This window comes from Capricornis sumatraensis, chromosome 2 (genome assembly GCF_032405125.1).
Source record: "Capricornis sumatraensis isolate serow.1 chromosome 2, serow.2, whole genome shotgun sequence".
Lineage (NCBI taxonomy): Eukaryota > Metazoa > Chordata > Mammalia > Artiodactyla > Bovidae > Capricornis > Capricornis sumatraensis.
In genome coordinates, this window is record NC_091070.1 from 167,982,370 (window position 1) to 167,999,465 (window position 17,096).

Genomic DNA, 17,096 nt, shown 5'->3' on the forward strand with positions numbered 1-17,096 from the left:
AATGTGGTAAGAGTACAAAATGGTATAGAACTCAGTGTCAAGAAATAATCCAAAGTATATATGGTAACCTGATTTACCAACACAGTACCAATGAAGTGGCATTTACAATAAATGGTACTGTGTCAGTTAGATTTCTGTAAAGGGGAAAAAAAAGAACTTGACCCTTTCCTCACATCATATACCCAAACCAATTTGAGATGAGTCATAAATGCAATATGGAAAGAAGAGAAAAAATAAAGTTTCTAGAAGAAAACATAAGCAATTACCTTCATGACCTTGGTCTAGGTAAGTGTTCTTAAATAATACACAAATCATAGTATGCATGTAATGTTGATAAATTTGAATTAAAATAATTAAATTAAGAATTTTTAGTCATCAAAATATACCATTAAGACATGAAACATAGCTCAGTTGGTAAAGAATCCGCCTGCAATGCAGGAGACTCCAGTTTAATTCCTGGGTTGGGAAGATCCACTGGAGAAGAGATAGGCTACCCACTCCAGTATTCTGGTCTGGAGAATTCCATGGACCCATATAGTCCATGGGGTTGCAAAGAGTCAGACACCACTGAGTGACTTTCAGTTCACTTCACTTCAAGACATGAAAAGGCAAGCCACACCTTGTAATAATAAAGGACTTATTCTCATAAAAATTCCCATAAATAAGAAAAAACTTGACAGTCCAATTAAAAGAATTGGCCAGAAGAATACTGTCTGTTTTCTTCTAGGAGTTTTGTTTTCTTGTCTTACATTTAGGTATTTAACCCATTTGACTTTATTTTTGTATATGGTGGGAGAAAATGTTCCAATTCAATTTTCACGTGTAGCTGCTTAGTTTTGCTAGTGCCGTTTACTAAAGAGACTGTGTTTTCCCCACTGCGTATTCTGGCCTCCTTTGTTGTAGATGAATTGACCATACACGTGTGGTTTAATTTCTCAGCTCTCTGTTTTGTTCCATTGGTCTAGGTGTCTGTTTTTTTGTGCCGATATCATACTATTTTGATTATTGTAACTTTGTAGTATAGTCTGAAGTCAGGGAACATGATACCCCAGCTTTGTTCTTTTTTCTCAAGATTGCTTTGGCTATTCAGGCTCTTTTTTTGGTTTCACACAAGCTTTAGGACTATTTGTTCTAGTCATGTGAAACATGTTATGGGTATTTTAATAGAGATTGCATTAAATCTGTAGATTTCTTTGGGTCATAAGGACATTTTAACCATATTAATTCTTCCAATCTCTGAACACAGGGTAATGTTTCATTTATTTGTATCATCTTCAATTTCCTTCATCAGTGTCTTAAAGTTTTCAGAGTATAGATCTTTCACTTCCTTGGTTAAATTTATTTCTAGGTGTTTTATTCTTTTTGATGAGATTGTAAATGGTATTATTTTCTTGAATTCTCTTTCTCATAACTCATTACTAATGTATAGAAATGCAACAATTTTATGCATATTAATCTTGTATCCTGCAACTTTACTGAATTCATCTATTAGTTCTAATGGTTTTTGGTGGAGTCTGAGGTTTTCTATGTGTGGTATCATGTCACCTGCAAATAGTGACAGTTTTACTTATTCCCTTCCAATTTGAGTCCATACAGTCTTTGATATAGATCTTAGCAATATTGTTTTTTGGATCTGTCTCTTCAGATAAGGAAAATAAAAGCAAAAATAAACAAAAGTGACCTAATCAAACTTAAATGCTTTTGCACAGTGAAGAAAATTATCAAGAAAACAAAAAACAACCTATTTAATGGGGAAGATATATGCAAATGATACATTTGATAAGAGGTCAATATTCAAAATGTGTAAAGAACTCATACAGCTCAGTATCAAGAAAAATAAAACAACCTGAATAAAAAATGAGCCGAGGACCCAAAAAGGCATTTTTCCAAAGAGGACATACATATGACCAACAAGCACATCAAAAGATGCTTAACATCAATAATCATCAGCAAATTGCAAATCAAAACCACGATGACATATGATCTCATACTTTTCAGAATGACTATCATCAGAAAGTCAAGAAATAAAAATTGTTGGCAAGGATGAGGAGAAAAGAGAACCCTGGTACACTGTTAGTGGAAATATAACTTGGTGCAGCCACTATGGAAAACAATATGGAAGTTCCTCAAAAACTTATAAATAGAACTACCATATGATCCAGCAATTCCAATTCTGGGTATTTATTCAAAGAGAATGAAAACACTAATTAGAAAATATATGTACAACAAAGCTCTTAGCAGCATTGTTTATAATAGCTAAGATATGGAAGCAACCTAATTGTCTATCAATAGATGAATGGATAAAGAAGATGTGATATCTGTAGGTACAATGGTGAGTTACTTAGCCATAAAACGAATGAAATAATGCCACTTGCAACAATATGGGTGGGCCTAGAGAGTATTATTCTTAGTGAAATAAGTCACAAATATTCTTAGTGAAATAAGTCACAAATAAGTGAAATAAGAAACACAAATATTGTATTTTTTCACTTATATGTGAAATCTAAAAATAAAACAAATAAATATAACAAAACAGAAACAGATTCACAGATACAGAAAAAAAACTAGTGGTTACTAGTGGGGAGAGGGATGTGGGAGTGGCAAGGTAGTTGAAGGGGATTAAGAGGTACAAACTACTAGGTATAAAATAAACAGTTATGAGGATATAATGTATAGCACAGGGAATATAGGCAATATTTTATAATAACTTCATATGGAGTATGTGCTGTGCTTGGCTTAGTTGCTCAGTTGTGTCCGACTCTTTGCAACCCCGTGGACTGTAGCCTGCCAGGCTCCTCTGTCTGTGGAATTCTCCAGGCAAAAATATTGCAGGGGGTAGCCATTCTCTTCTCCAGGGGATCTTCCCAACCCAGGGACCTAACCAGAGTCTCTGACATTGCAGGCAGATTCTTTACTATTTGAGGCACCAGAGAAGCCCCATTTCATCGATGAGGTAATACTAATGGAGAAGGAAAAAAAAAAAAGCTAAACTTGATAAGGAATCAAGAAAATACAAGTTGAGATGATAATGAGATATAATTTACATGTACTAGATGGACAAACATTTACAGTCTGAAAATACCAAGTCATGCGTTAGCAAGGATGTGAACAACCACTGTTAGGAGTATAAAGTGTTCAAACACTTTGGAAAACAATCTGGCAATATAATGCACAGGTGAACCGTTTTATACTATAGCCCAGCAATTTTATTCCTAGATATATACTCTGCATAAAAATTCTTGCACACATGTATTGAAAGACCTTTCCAGAATGTTCGTAAAAGCAGTAAGCAACAAACTGGAAACTTAAATGTCTACATAAAAATGGATAGAAATAAATTATGGTATATTTATACAATGGCAATACAATCTTGAGAGCAAATGAGAGTGGATGAATCTTGGAGTAAAAAAGCAAGATTAAAGACTAGACACAATGTTGTAACAGATTTACATTTATTAATATATAAAACAAAAACTGTATTATTTGTTGATATGTCTATGTGTATTGATAATACAACTATTTAGAAACCAAGAGAATGGGAAGTCAAAAATCCAAGATGATAGAAGGAACACTCAGGTAGCTTCAAGGGTCACGGCAACATTTTCCTTATGTTTGCTTCATAATTTATAGATTTGTCACTTCTTATTTGGTATATCTCAAATATTTTGTACACTATGAATATGATATAATAGTACATGACAAATATTCTCATAGAAATTGCTACCTATATGGTTAAGCTTCTGCCAGGAAGTATATGATGACTGAAGAAAGATTCCAGACAGACCTGTGGTGTCGACCTGACTTTCCCTCTTACTAGCTTCACGAGCCTGGCAAAGTACTGAAGTACTCTATGTCTCAGTTTTCACATCTGTAAAAGGGGAGCTCTAAAAGAAATTATCTGTTTATTTTGGTCATCGTGAGGATGAAATGCATTTATAAATGTAAAGCATTTAGAAAAGTGCCCGGTCCATGGCAAGCTGTGTGTCTGCTCTCTTCATCACTCGGGAGACTGGATGCACAAACTGGCCTAGTCTCAGCTTACTTATTTTCGCAATGGGATCATTGGATTATCGTGAAATAATAAATATAAGAAAAATGACATGGTGCAAAGAACTCGTTAGATAGTAGATGAAATACAATTATAAAGATTTGACTCAGTGTCATGGATTGCCTGTATTTGGTTTTGAAATGAAAGACCTAGTCACATGGCAAAGAACTAAAGATGCTAATTCTTGAGATGATTTATGTAGCGAGCAACGACCTTCTTGTATGTGTAGCTAGCCATGGCATGTACTAGCTTTTTACTAACATCCCTGTTGGAATTCAGTTTGAAATCCTGATATAACATCTCTCTTAATATTTTATTAAATTACATTTTGAAGTTATATTATTTCTGAAAATATGGGTAAGTCTATAATCCTATCCAGTCAGAGATAAGCACATTTCACAGTTTCACATAGTGTCTTCCAGCCCTTTTTCTATGTTTAAAAATTGAAATTGAGATCACACAATTAAATAATTAGGTGGAAGAGCAGACAATGTAGGAGGGGAATTCCAGAGTGTTCACATGTTCACAAAGGTAATGGTTATGGTTCCTATCGAGGTCCCAACCAGCAGCTACTCACCTTTGCTGACATTATGCCATTTTGCCCTCTGCAACCAGGTGGTCTTCCGGTGCCAGGTACTGGCCAGGTGGGGTGACGCAGGAGCCTGGGATACTCCACCTGAGGACACCTTTTCTCAAGAGTTCTTTTCCCTCATATTCTGATAGAGATGAAACCATTTTAGATGTGTTGCATGAAAACAAAAGGTTGGGGGGATATTTTATTTTTAAGATAAATATATGGTTAATTTTTATAGACCTTCGGTAACCATCAGCTGGATTCTCAGCAGCTTAATTAAGCTGTCAAGTTTAAGGCAGGCTATACTCATCTCATTTAGCTTCCTTTTTGTAGTTGAATCACAGAAGTCAGAGCCCAAAATGTTTTTCCCTTTTTTGCATGTGGTATAGCATTTGTCAATATTAGATTTAATTTGTACTAAGAGCAGCTCACTAACAGTGAGAAAACAAAGCTTGCTGAACTTCATTCTGTGAGTTCAGAACACCCAGCATAGCGAACCTAATGAATTCAGCAATATTATTCTACTGAATCTAGGTCAACTCTGTTGATTAAAAATGTTATAGGTTTAAGGACTGACCCTCTAAAAACCCACTTTAAATTTAACTATTTGACCACCTATTCTGTCTCTTGTACTTCTTACATGGAAGGATATATCCCAACTACCAATCCAATGGGCCAACGTTAAGACGTCATCATCAACAACAGACCTTTATTGAGCGCCTATTGTATGCAAGGCACTGTGCTAGGCATGGGGCTACAGAGACAAAGAAGAAAGCAGTCCCTGCTCTCAAAGAGCTTACAATCTAACTAGACTAACAGGACACACGCATAAAAAGACAAAAGACGATCCAAGGTAGCATACAACATTAGGTCACTGAGTAGAAACAAATAAGATTGCCGCCTTTTTTTTTTTTTTTTTTCATTTCTATGGTGGCTCAATACCCTGAATGGGGGGGATGAGGGAACTGGAATAAAAGGGTTACTCCTATTCATTTATAAGCTGTGTAGACACTCTCTCATCTTTTCCATTCCAAAGTATCTTCTGGCAAGTGCTACAACCTTGGCCATTGGTTCACTTTTACCCCAAAGACCTTGGTATTGTAGTTCTCATTGAGGTGCCCTTTTGATAGGATAGCCCACTGTTCTGGCTTTCCTGGGGCTGTCTGGATTTTAGTACAAAATGTCCAGATTTTGAAATCCTCCCCTTTTCTCCTCCCCTGAGCCTGGGGAAACCAGGACGGTACTGAACTACCTGTTCCTGTAGCTCTCCCACCTACTATGACCATCACCCTGGCAGGACTCACCCCTAATCTGTTCCCCAGTTAGGTCTCTAGCTGAAAAATGTATAAGGAAGACCCTAACAAGCCCCAAAGACTGCTGGTTTAAGAGCACTCTGTAGACAGAAGAAGACATCAGGAAAGAACGACAGCAAAGAGGTTTACGAGAGAAGCAGTGAGGATGCAAGCAAGACATGACTGGGGGAGGAAAGAAAGACATACGTGTTAGCATCGCCTCCTAACACAGAGAGTGGGAACACAGGCCCTTCTCTGAGTAGGTCTGTTTAACAACTTGAATCATCACGCCGGTGGAATCCAGGGTATATTTCTGAAATGAGGTCACTCCTACCTAAGTGCAGATATTTGGGCTTATTAAATAGGTACATATGTGTTTAAATAATCACTCTCATTCCTAGTTTCAACATCTTCCTTCTTTCTAAATACCCTTACCATCTAAATCAATAATTTTAATTTTGAGGTGAGTTTTTACTTCAAAATGAGGTTATAACCTTCCACTTGTCATGGAATTCAAATAAATCAGTAACAGAGGGAACCTCTGAAAACAAAGATAATCTGTCCTGAGTGGTCTTGTTTGGAATCCGATACACATATCCAATAGTAACCTGAGGATTCCAAGGAACCTCATAGAAATTTCTCTTTGAAGTACAGGACTCTGTTTTGCTTTCATTTATTTTTTTGGAGAGAAGCTCCAAGTCTGCCGTCCTAGGATCCTGGAAGTCCCTGCATGGCTCTGATTTTATGTCTGGCCCTTAGGAGCACATCCCAGGGTTAGTGAAGCACAGGGACTTAGCTACCAAACACCCATTAACCATAATGGAAATCACACAGCGAAGGCCCCACACAGCACACTGAATGTTTACCTCCTAATGTTCTTTTAATGTATGTTTTCTTGGGTGAATATTTACTGTAGAATATTAAATGCAAGATTCCTCTTTTTATGGGCCATTTGAAGTGATTGATTTTGTTTGTGCATTCCGGCATCCTTGCCCATAAAGGCTATCTATTGTAATGGCCTCTATTCAAATGTTCTTGTGTTGAAATAACAGACGCCACGGATGGGCCAGCCGTGGCTTTGAGTTGCTTCGGTCTTAAAAGCTAGGAGGAAGCTGATGACAAAGCTGAGGAGAGAGGGAAAAGGTATATAATATAGTGAGTATGACTCAGGCTTCAAATATAATTGGATATTGAAATCACTGAGGTCTGTAAACGTGGTTTGTAGTTTTTTTATATCAGAGCTGATTTTAATGGCATTGCACTGTGTTAAAAATGATAGTCATGAAATGATTTGGCAAGATAGTTCAGTTGCTCATAACCAGGTCTAATAGCACAACTTATCAGAATTCTAGGTATTTTCTTTAAATGCTACAATAAAACCACTGACCAATAATGATTTCTTACATATTTACACCATATTTTTAAAAAATATAAATTCACATACATAGCCTAGTCACATGTAGATTTAAAATATTTCCCAACAAAGCCAGGAATTTCAGAATTCCTTTGATTGACACTCTTTTGAGTATTTGAGAAGGGAAAGTTTCAAAAAAGATGGAGCTATCATATATTCTTAAAAAAACAAAACAAAAACAAAACCCCTAAAACCTAAAGATAACAGACATTTGAGATTATTATTGGATTCAGTAATATAGCTACATTTTTGCATGTCTCGAGTATGCCTTTCCGAATTTTCATAAAAATAATGACTTGTTAAAGAAGCTATTTACATCTGAGCAATATAATCTCTTCAAGTGATAGGAAATGTGGCCTATGTTCTTGTGATTTTTCGTAAGTTCATAAAGTATTGTTTGTTCAGAGTCCGTGCTGTAGAAGAGATTGTGCTGGAATAAAATTCCTTTTGTCTCCTTAAAAAATTGAGAAAATTTAAAGAACACATTCCAATATGTCTTGGACAGACATTTCAATTGTATTGACTTTTTACAGCTCAAGCCACACCGCAATAATACCAATATTGTTTTTGCTATATGAGTATCTGGACTGTGTTTGCATCTCAATAACAGTACTCCATATAATTAATAGTACTAATTCAAGAGAATGGAATTTAAGTACTTCATAAGGAGAAGGAAAAGATGGTAATGTGAGAAACCTTTAATCACAAACCAGGTCATGTTTTGTAAAACAACGTCAGCCTACATACGTAATATTTGCTGGTGCCTTCAAATCTGGCATTAGAGAAATTAATTCCTCCTAAGCCATGAGTAAAGAAAACATTGATATATTTTTTAAAAGGCTATTTTTGAACAATATTACTTGCATAATTGAAATCTTCCATACTAGCTGATCTTGGCTTTGAATAAAATAAGTCCTTTATACTCCTGAAGACCAGGGAACGGCAGTGAATATAAGATTTGCAGTGAGTGAATCTGAACAGTTCATAGGATAAATGAGTCATGTAACGGAAACATCTTGGGTTCTCTTCTCACAGATTCACAGAGGTGTAGTTCCTTGTTCGTGTAGTCAGAGAACAGCATGAAAGTTCTCCCTCCTGCCTCACTCGTTCACAGGGAATAGTATGAAAGTCCCCACCTCCCCCTGCTGCCGCAATACACATACATTCTCTCTCACTCTTTTGGTGCAAAAAGCACCAGAGAATCAGGGGATAGATTTTTGCCTATGGGGTCCAGGGAGGGGGTATTTTTTCACCACAAGGGGGAGCTAGGTAGTAGGGAGCTATAAAGTGAAAGCGTTAGTCGCTCAGTCCTGTCTGACTCTGTGACCACGTGAACTGTAGCCCACCAGGCTCCTCTGTCCATGAAATTCTTCAGGAAGAATACTGGAGTGGGTTGCCATTCCCTTCTCCAGGGGATCTTCCCAACTCAGGGACTGAACCTGAGTCTCCTGCCCTGAAGGCAGATTCTTTACTGTCTGAGCCACCAGGGAGATATAAAAGGCCCCCTAAAATAAGGCTCCTGCGACTGCAGCAGCCCCATCATTCCAAGTATAAAGTCCTTATGTAGCTCAACGAGACGCTCATTGAGAGAATATCAGATCTGGCCTGAAACTTCAGTGATGTCACTGTCCTCTGGTACAGTGACATCACTTTGCAGAAGAGGAAACTAGGGGTTAAATGAAGTGTCCTACATTAATTATTACCCAAGCCAACTGTCTTTCAGTTTCTGTTGTTGGTCTGGTTTTTGTTTGAACAACACAGTTTTTGGTTTTCAATTCTGTCATTTGGAGCATTTCTGCATGTTGGAAAATATCATAGTTGTTCTTGAAGCCTGAGGGTTCAAAAAATGCAATGCAACGTTTCCAAGCCATATACCGTTGCTTGCTAACAATGAGCACTGTGAGCACGGTAGTTCATCTCCCAGTTCTGGGCCTTTTCCAATTATCATTCAGGATTAAATAATTAGGAGGGATAAATTACCACATAATCATAATCTATAAAAATACTGGCCTAGCGCACACTAAAAAACTCTCAATAAATAAATATTGGGCATTTGCTTATGAAAGTGAAGATGTACTCTTCAGAAATCATGTCCATATTTTCAAGGCTACTCTTTATAAATCACACATACAGAGTCCAACAGATAACAAAGGTTATAGTTCAGGTTAGGATATAATTTGATAGAAAAATGACGTTAGAGGTGGTATTTCTACAAAGGGATACATCTAAGGTTGAGTTATTTATGTCTCAGTTTCAAAGGCAATACTTAAAAAGATCCTACACACTTTCTGCCACGGCAGCATCACTGAAATGTGCATTTGGCTCCTAAGGTAACCCCTTTAGAAAGGGACAACACTCACTAGCATGTATTAATTCTGGAATCTTCCCTTATAGACCAACTGCACTAGTTTGTAGTCATGCCTCAGAGGCATCTATACATGGTACCTCTTGAGGAGGAAGCTGTTCCTGCGACCAGTTTTGTTCCTCTTTCATGTCTGGTGATTCGGGAAGTTCAGTGGCCCAGTGTTTGATACAGTAGGGTTCTTGGGATTTCCGTCTGGCCACACACATTCCTCAGAACACAGGTTTATTCTCAGAATGACTTATAGCAAGAGATTCTGGTTTCCAGTCTGGTTGAAAAAAGTGAATATTGAATGTCCGTGCCCAGTTCTTAAAGACTCGTTTCTCTGTGATAAAGCGGTGATGACTACCCTTTCGTCCTCGCTCATGGGACAGGTACATCGTACATTCATCAGGTCCAAAAGGTTCATAATAGTGATAAGGTACTGAAAGGTGGTTGGGATCCCTGTAGGAAGAAAATGAAATAACTGATTAAAACAAACAAAAAAAAATCTCCTTTCACTGATTGAGGTAAGATGTTATCTTTAATAAGCTGATAAGCACAAACTACACTTTCAAGTTAAATGAATTTCAACAAATGGCTTTTCTGATGTTTAAGCAATATACACATAGAGAGGTTCTGAGGTTGTGAAATAAAGTCAGTGATCATAGTGATCAGTGAGATTAAATATGTGCAGTAGGACATTCAGGCTTTTAGGATTTAGAAACTACATAGTCCGAAGACCCAACTGTAGTTCTGATTTCCACTCTTGTCCCATACAGTCTGTTTAGCACAAACAGTTATGATAATATTTATAAAACAAAAACAGATCATTCTGCTTCCCCACCCCCACCCCTCTCCAAACCCTCCAGAGGCTTCCAGCTATACTAAGAGCATGGCCTACAGGGTGTAAGCTAGCTTCACTCCACAGCCTCTCCTAACCTACTCAGCCTTGTCTGCTATGCTCCGACCTTACTGGCCTCTCTGGTGGTCAACTCTGCCAAGCTGGTCCCTCCCCTGAGGTCATGGCTGTTGAGGGCAGTCGCCTGGCTGGTACACCCCCTCAGTTAACTCCTCACTGCTGGGGATTGACACAGATGTATCATCCTCAGAGAACCCTTAACCAATGCCTGCCCCCTTCTCTCCATCTCACTTGGATTTATTTTCTTTCTTTTTGTTTTTAAAAATATTTATTATTGGCTGTGCTGGGTCTTAGTGGGATCTTTAGTTGCACACTAACTCTTAGTTGCAGTATGTGGGATCTAGTTCCCTGACCAGGGATCGATCCCAGGCCTCGTGTACTGGGAGCATGGAGTCTTCCCTGAACTACCAGGGAACTCCCTGAATTTATTTTCCTTATGGCATTAATCGGTTTCTGAAACGCTATTGTTGTTTACTTGCTTCTTGTCTATTTATGAGAATAGGCCTTTGTCTTATTCCTAGCAAGTGCTCCATATCCCTGTCTCTATATTCTGCCTCAGAAGAGAAATACTTGCTCTTTCTTAAAGGTAATGTGAACAGGATTAACATGAGGGGTGGTTGGCGCCCTGATGTTGGATTACTAAAATATCTCACCCTCTAAGAGCTCTGGTCTCAGACCAGTTTCCATTCTAGGCCAGTCCATTCCATCTCTTCTGTGTTGAAGTCTGCATGACAAGAGCAGTCAAGATATCCCAGTAGATTACCCTTCCTACTTTGACCTACACTCACCAACCAGCCTTGCTGCAGAAACTAAGTTTTTCTTGTCCCTCTTATGGCTTCTCTTAAAAGGCATCCCAGCTTCCTGCAAACCACCTTATAGCACCTGATGCCCTAGGGCCCCCCTCCCAGCACTCGGCTCTACTCTAAGTACAGTAACTTGGTTTCCCAGAGATGCTCATCCTGCTAGATACCTATTCGCTTTCTTCAGAGATCAATACACAAGTGACTTTTAGAGTAGCAACTTCACTGAGGTCAGAGATCGAAGTCTTTTATCAAGAGGGGTGTCGAGTTTGTGGCTCTGACAGCAATAAACCTTTGAGCTTCCTCTCCTCTGAGGTTAAAGTTCTTCCAGGAAGAGAGATTTATTTTTGTCATGCACCATTTAAACATTCTTCATCCTGGGTTGGATGCTATGCTGAGTTAATACTTTGCATCTCTATTATGCTTGTCTCGGAAGTAATTCTGTGTTTTATAGTAAGACATCAGATCCCGCCCTATCTAGTTATTATAGCATTCACTTATTTATTTCCCTGGTGGCTCAGACAGTAAAGAAGCTGCCTGCAATGCAGGAGACCTAGGTTTGATCCCTGGGTCAGGAAGATCCCCTGGAGAAGGGAATGGCTACCCACTCCAGTATTCTTGCCTGGAAATTTTCATGAACAGAACTTTGGCAGGCTACAGTCTGTAAGTTGCAAAGAGCTGGACCTGACTCAGTGACTAACGCTTTCACTTATTTATTGCCCTAGAAATTAGAATCCCCTTCAAATTTTACTAGAAGTTGTTTTCAACACAGAAAGTGTGTGGTAGGAAAAATTCAAGTTGGAACTGAACAGTATGAAGAAAATAAAAAAGAAATAAAAAGTTTCGAGACATATCTTTCCTAGATTCATATGGCATAATTTGGGGAACCATGCTAAATTCATGTCACCATAGTAGACTTGGTGTTAAGTTTTTACCCCAGCATGCATCAGGTTTTAAATCTGATTCAGCTAAGTTTTGAGCATACTATTGGCATCAATATGACTAAAGAAACTATCAGGTTTCTAAAAATATCATGAGATTGATTTGGCACCTAGGAATAGAGGGAAATTGGAAACCAGCTAAAGGACGCTGTAGGTTCAATTTCCTTATTCAGGAAGACCATCTCCTTGAATGAAAACACATCTGGCTCCCTGCTGATCTCCTCAAGGGAGAATTAAATTTACATCTTTGGTTATTATGGTTTCAAAGGTGTCCAAATAAGTGGGGGTTGTCTCCACACTTTAGAACTTTGTCCAAATGGCAGAAAAGCGCTTGATGGGATTTATTATAGAAGCAGAGCCGAAGCAGCTGCAGGAGCAATCTCCCTGTAGATTGCCAGCATGCTGTTAGCTGTCATCCGCTGTGCCATTCAGAAAGCCCTTCCCTTAGAAAATTTCAGGTTATAATTCCTCGAGTTTTTTCTCAAACCTGACTTTCTATGAGCTGCTATAGGTTTTTTCCCTCCACCTGATCCAAGTGAATACAACAATAAGAATCAGCAGAATTTCCACATCAGGAGGCTACTATTGTCAAAGGGAGGATTCTGGCATCCAAGTGGCTGGTGGGGGCCAGGGGACGCTCAGGGAGTGAAGGTGTGCGGGTGGGAGGGCTATGTAATTACAGAGCCAGTTTGTTCCCTAAGTGGCTGCAGCCTGTCATCAGCCCCCCAGGGGCCAGTGTGGGAACAAAATCCTGCAGAATGATGTGAAGAGGAGTTTTCTTTTTCTTTATAGAGAAACCAGGTGGGGAGGATAAAGGAACTAATGTTTAGTGCATTGGAGGAGCTTTAAAGAAATACCACTGCCTGTGCTCCACCTCCACAGAGCCTTGTTTAATTGATTTGGAGAGGGTCCCAGGCATAGGTGTTTTAAAAAGTGACTTGGTTTTGTGTATCAAAATAAATAATGGCAATATTGAATTGTAAGTCCCATAAAGTAAAATAGAATAAACATCTATGAGTCCATGATGATTTCAATAAATTACTGATTAAATAAATAAATGAGGGAGAAGAAAAAGCATTTCCTTGCAGTATAATTCCAATTCATACTCTAGAAAAAAATGAGGGAGTAGAAAATCGCCATTAGAATAATGCAGTAATTACTGCAGGCAAGATGCATGGGGAATATGATGGGAGGGGAGATGAGAAATAGATTATTTGCATAAAGCACCCCCCAGGTGTTTAGTGACAAAAGGAAAAAATAGTAAATTGACAATGAGTAAACCCAGCAGATGACACCATACCCAAGTGACCAAGGTTAACATCACCAGTAGTAAGATATTTTGACATCATGTACCTCTTGATATGAGACGCAACTCCTTCTGTGGCGTCCTTCTCAGTAATGTATAACCTCAATCTAATAATGAGAAACTATCACACAAATCCAAAGCAATGGATATCCTACAGTAATGAGCAGAATCCTTCAAATGTGTTGCAGTCATGAAAGATATGGAAAGACTTAGGAACTGTCACAGACTGGAGGAGACTGAGGAGACATGATAAGCAAATGCAAAGGGAGCCTGGATTGGGTCCTGGAGGAGACAAAAGACAACAGTAGAACAAAATGGTGAAATCTGAATAAAGCCTGCAGTTTAGTTGAGAGGACTGCACCAGCATTAATGTCTTACTTTTGAGAACTGCACCAGAATATTAACTTTAGGGGAGCAGGATGAAGGATATACAGAAACTCCCTTGTACTATTTTTGCAATGTTTTCTGTAAGTCTAAAACTTTTTCAAAACAAAAAAATTTAAAAAGATAATAATGTGGGACTTTCCTGGTGGTCCAGTGGTTGGGAATCTGCCTTGCAATGCAGGGGCTATGGGTTCTATCCCTGGATGGGGGGCGGGGGGTGAACTGGGATCCGATATGTCATGGAGAAACTGAGCTGTACAGTGCAACTACTGAGCCTGCGTACAGCAACTAGAGAGCCTGCACGCTGCAGTGAAATATCTCCTATGACTCAACAAGGACCTCATATGCCGCAAGTAGGACCCAACACAACCACATTATAAATAAATAAATATTAAAAGGAAAATGGTGCTCGTGCTCAGTGGTGTTCGTCATTTGCGACCCTATGGACTGTAGCCCGCCAGGCTCCTCTGTCCATGGAATTTTCCAGGTGAGAAAACTGGAATGGGTTGTCATTTCCTCCTCCAGGGCATCTTCACAACCCAGGGATCAAATCACAATCTCCTGAGTCTCCTGCATTGCCAGGTGGGTTGTTTACCACTGAGCCCCCGGGGAAGCTCCTTTTGAAAAGGTAATAATGTTATAAAGTTATGTAGGAGATCCTAACATGCAGCCAGGTTGAAGACAGCTGATTTAGTTAAGTCCCTGCCAAATTAGAGCTTCAGTTCAGTTTGGTTGGTTAGTCGTGTTCCACTCTTTGCGACCTCATGGACTGCAGCACCCCAGGCTTCCCTGTCCTTCACCAACTCCCAGAGCTTGCTCAAACTCATGTCCATCAAGTTGGTGATGCCATCCAAGCATCTCATTCTCTGTCATCCCCTTCTCCTGCTTCCAATCTTTCCCAGCATCAGGGTCTTTTCCAATGAGTCAGTTCTTCTCATCAGGTGGCCAAAATATTGGAGTCTCAGCTTTAGCATCAGTCCTTCCAATGAATACTCAGGACTGATTTCCTTTAGGATGGACTGGTTGAACCTCCTTGCAGTCCAAGGGACTCTAAAGAGTCTTCTCCAGCACCACAGTTCAAAAGCATCAATTCTTCGGCACTCAGCTTTCTTTATGGTCCAACTCTGACATCCATTCATGACTACTGGAAAAACCATAGCTTTGACTATATGGACCTTTGTTGGCAAAGTAATATCTCTGCTTTTTAATATGCTGTCTAGGTTTTTCATAGTTTTTCTTCCAAGGAGCAAGTGTCTTTTAATTTCATGGCTGTAGTCACCATGCTTATTTTCTAAACTCAGTTCTAGCCACTGATATCACTGGCAGCAGGAGTTGGTGATGTGCCATTTTTTTTTAATCTTCTAAAGCTAAGCTTTGCAATTATGAAAAGCTTATCATTAACAGGTGAGGGTGGATACTTCCATTTCTGGGTATGACCAGATTGACCCTGATTTCTGGATTTGGCCTGGATTATCTACAAGGCTAAAGATCCTGATGAAAGAATGGTGCTTTTGTCTCTCTTTAGAGCTCTCAGACACTCTCTTCAAACATACTTGTATTCTTGGCATGGTATATAGTACAACATGGCTTAAAGCTCAATATTCAGAAAACTAAGATCATGGCATCTGGTCCAATCACTTTATGGCAAATAGATGGGGAAACAGTGGAAACAGTGGCTGACTTTATTTTTCTGGGCTCCAAAATCACTGCAGATGGTGATTGCAGCCATGAAATTAAAAGACACTTGCTCCTTGGAAGGAAAGTTATGACCAACCTAGAGTGACTTCACTTTCACTTTTCAATTTCATGCATTGGAGAAGGAAATGGAAACCTACTCCAGTGTTCTTGCCTGGGGAATCCCAGGGACAAGGGAGCTTGGTGGGCTGCTGTCTATGGAGTCGCACAGAGTTGGACACAACTGAAGTGACTTAGTAGCAGCATCAGACAGCATATTAAAAAGCAGAGAAATTACTTTTTCAACAAAGGTCTGCCTAGTCAAGGCTATGGTTTTTCCAGTAGTCATCTATGGATGTGAGAGTTGGACTATAAAGAAAGCTGAGTGCTGAAGAATTGATGCTTTTGAACTGTGGTGCTGGAGAAGACTCTTGAGAGTCCCTTTGACAGAAAGGAGATTCAATCAGTACATTCTAAAGGAGATCAGTCCTGGGTGTTCATTGGAAGGACTGATGTTGAAGCTGAAACTCCAATACTTTGGCCACCTGATGCGAAGAGCTGACTCATTTGAAAAGACCCTGATGCTGGGAAAGATTGAGGGCAGGAAGAGAAGAGGATGACAGAGGATGAGATGGTTGGATGGCATGGACTCAATTAACATGGGTTTGGGTGCACTCTGGGAGTTGGCAATGGACAAGGAGGACTGGCGTGCTGCGATTCATGGGGTCGCAAAGAGGCAGATATGACTGAGTGACTGAACTGCACTGAACTGGCCGGTAGTCAGGCAAACTTTGAAGAATAGAGTTGAATCAACATCTGTCAAGTGTCCTGGTGGTTCTGAAATTGGCTTGCTCTGGATACTATAGAGCATTCAGAAGAAAGTGTTCCCCTAACAGGCCTTCTCATACACCTCCAGGCCTGTGAGGCCCCGTGAGACACCTTCATTCTGTTGCCTCGATTTCTTGTCTTACAGCCCCTTTTGGAAGGAAACTGCTGCACACCTAAAGTGGTAGAAGCCAGTGGAATAATACTTGTGTTTCTGGGGCACAGGAAACACTGAGAGCCTGTAGCTGTCCACCCTTCATGGATCAAAGGGTACAAATGAGTCATTTGAACCCTGTATCCACTACCAACCACTCAGGCACCTCAGAAACATTGCACCCACGGGACAGAGGAAGGTAATGAGAACACCCAGTGACCAGTAAGATTTGGTCAAATTATAGCAGAGATCAAAGAAAAAATTATGGAAAAATTAAACATCTATGAAAAATGCAACAATTGATTTTAAGTTCACTTCGTAAAATGTGAACCACATGGATGCATTAGATGCCATACCCATCCTCTGTAAGCATCTACATGGTGGACTGTTGCCAGGTAGGAACTTGCCCTGTTACGCTGGC

At 39.5% G+C, this 17,096-nt stretch overlaps 1 protein-coding gene across 1 annotated transcript in view; it reads right to left on the reverse strand.

Annotated features, from left to right (window-relative positions):
- Nucleotides 1-9,902: 9,902 nt before the first annotated feature.
- ST6GALNAC5 (ST6 N-acetylgalactosaminide alpha-2,6-sialyltransferase 5) overlaps nucleotides 9,903-17,096 on the reverse strand; it is a 214,942-nt gene continuing 207,748 nt past the window's right edge. The window contains exon 5 of the mRNA XM_068966578.1: nucleotides 9,903-10,134. Within this exon, the coding sequence (XP_068822679.1) occupies nucleotides 9,903-10,134 (232 nt within the window). The remainder of the gene's footprint in view (nucleotides 10,135-17,096) is intronic.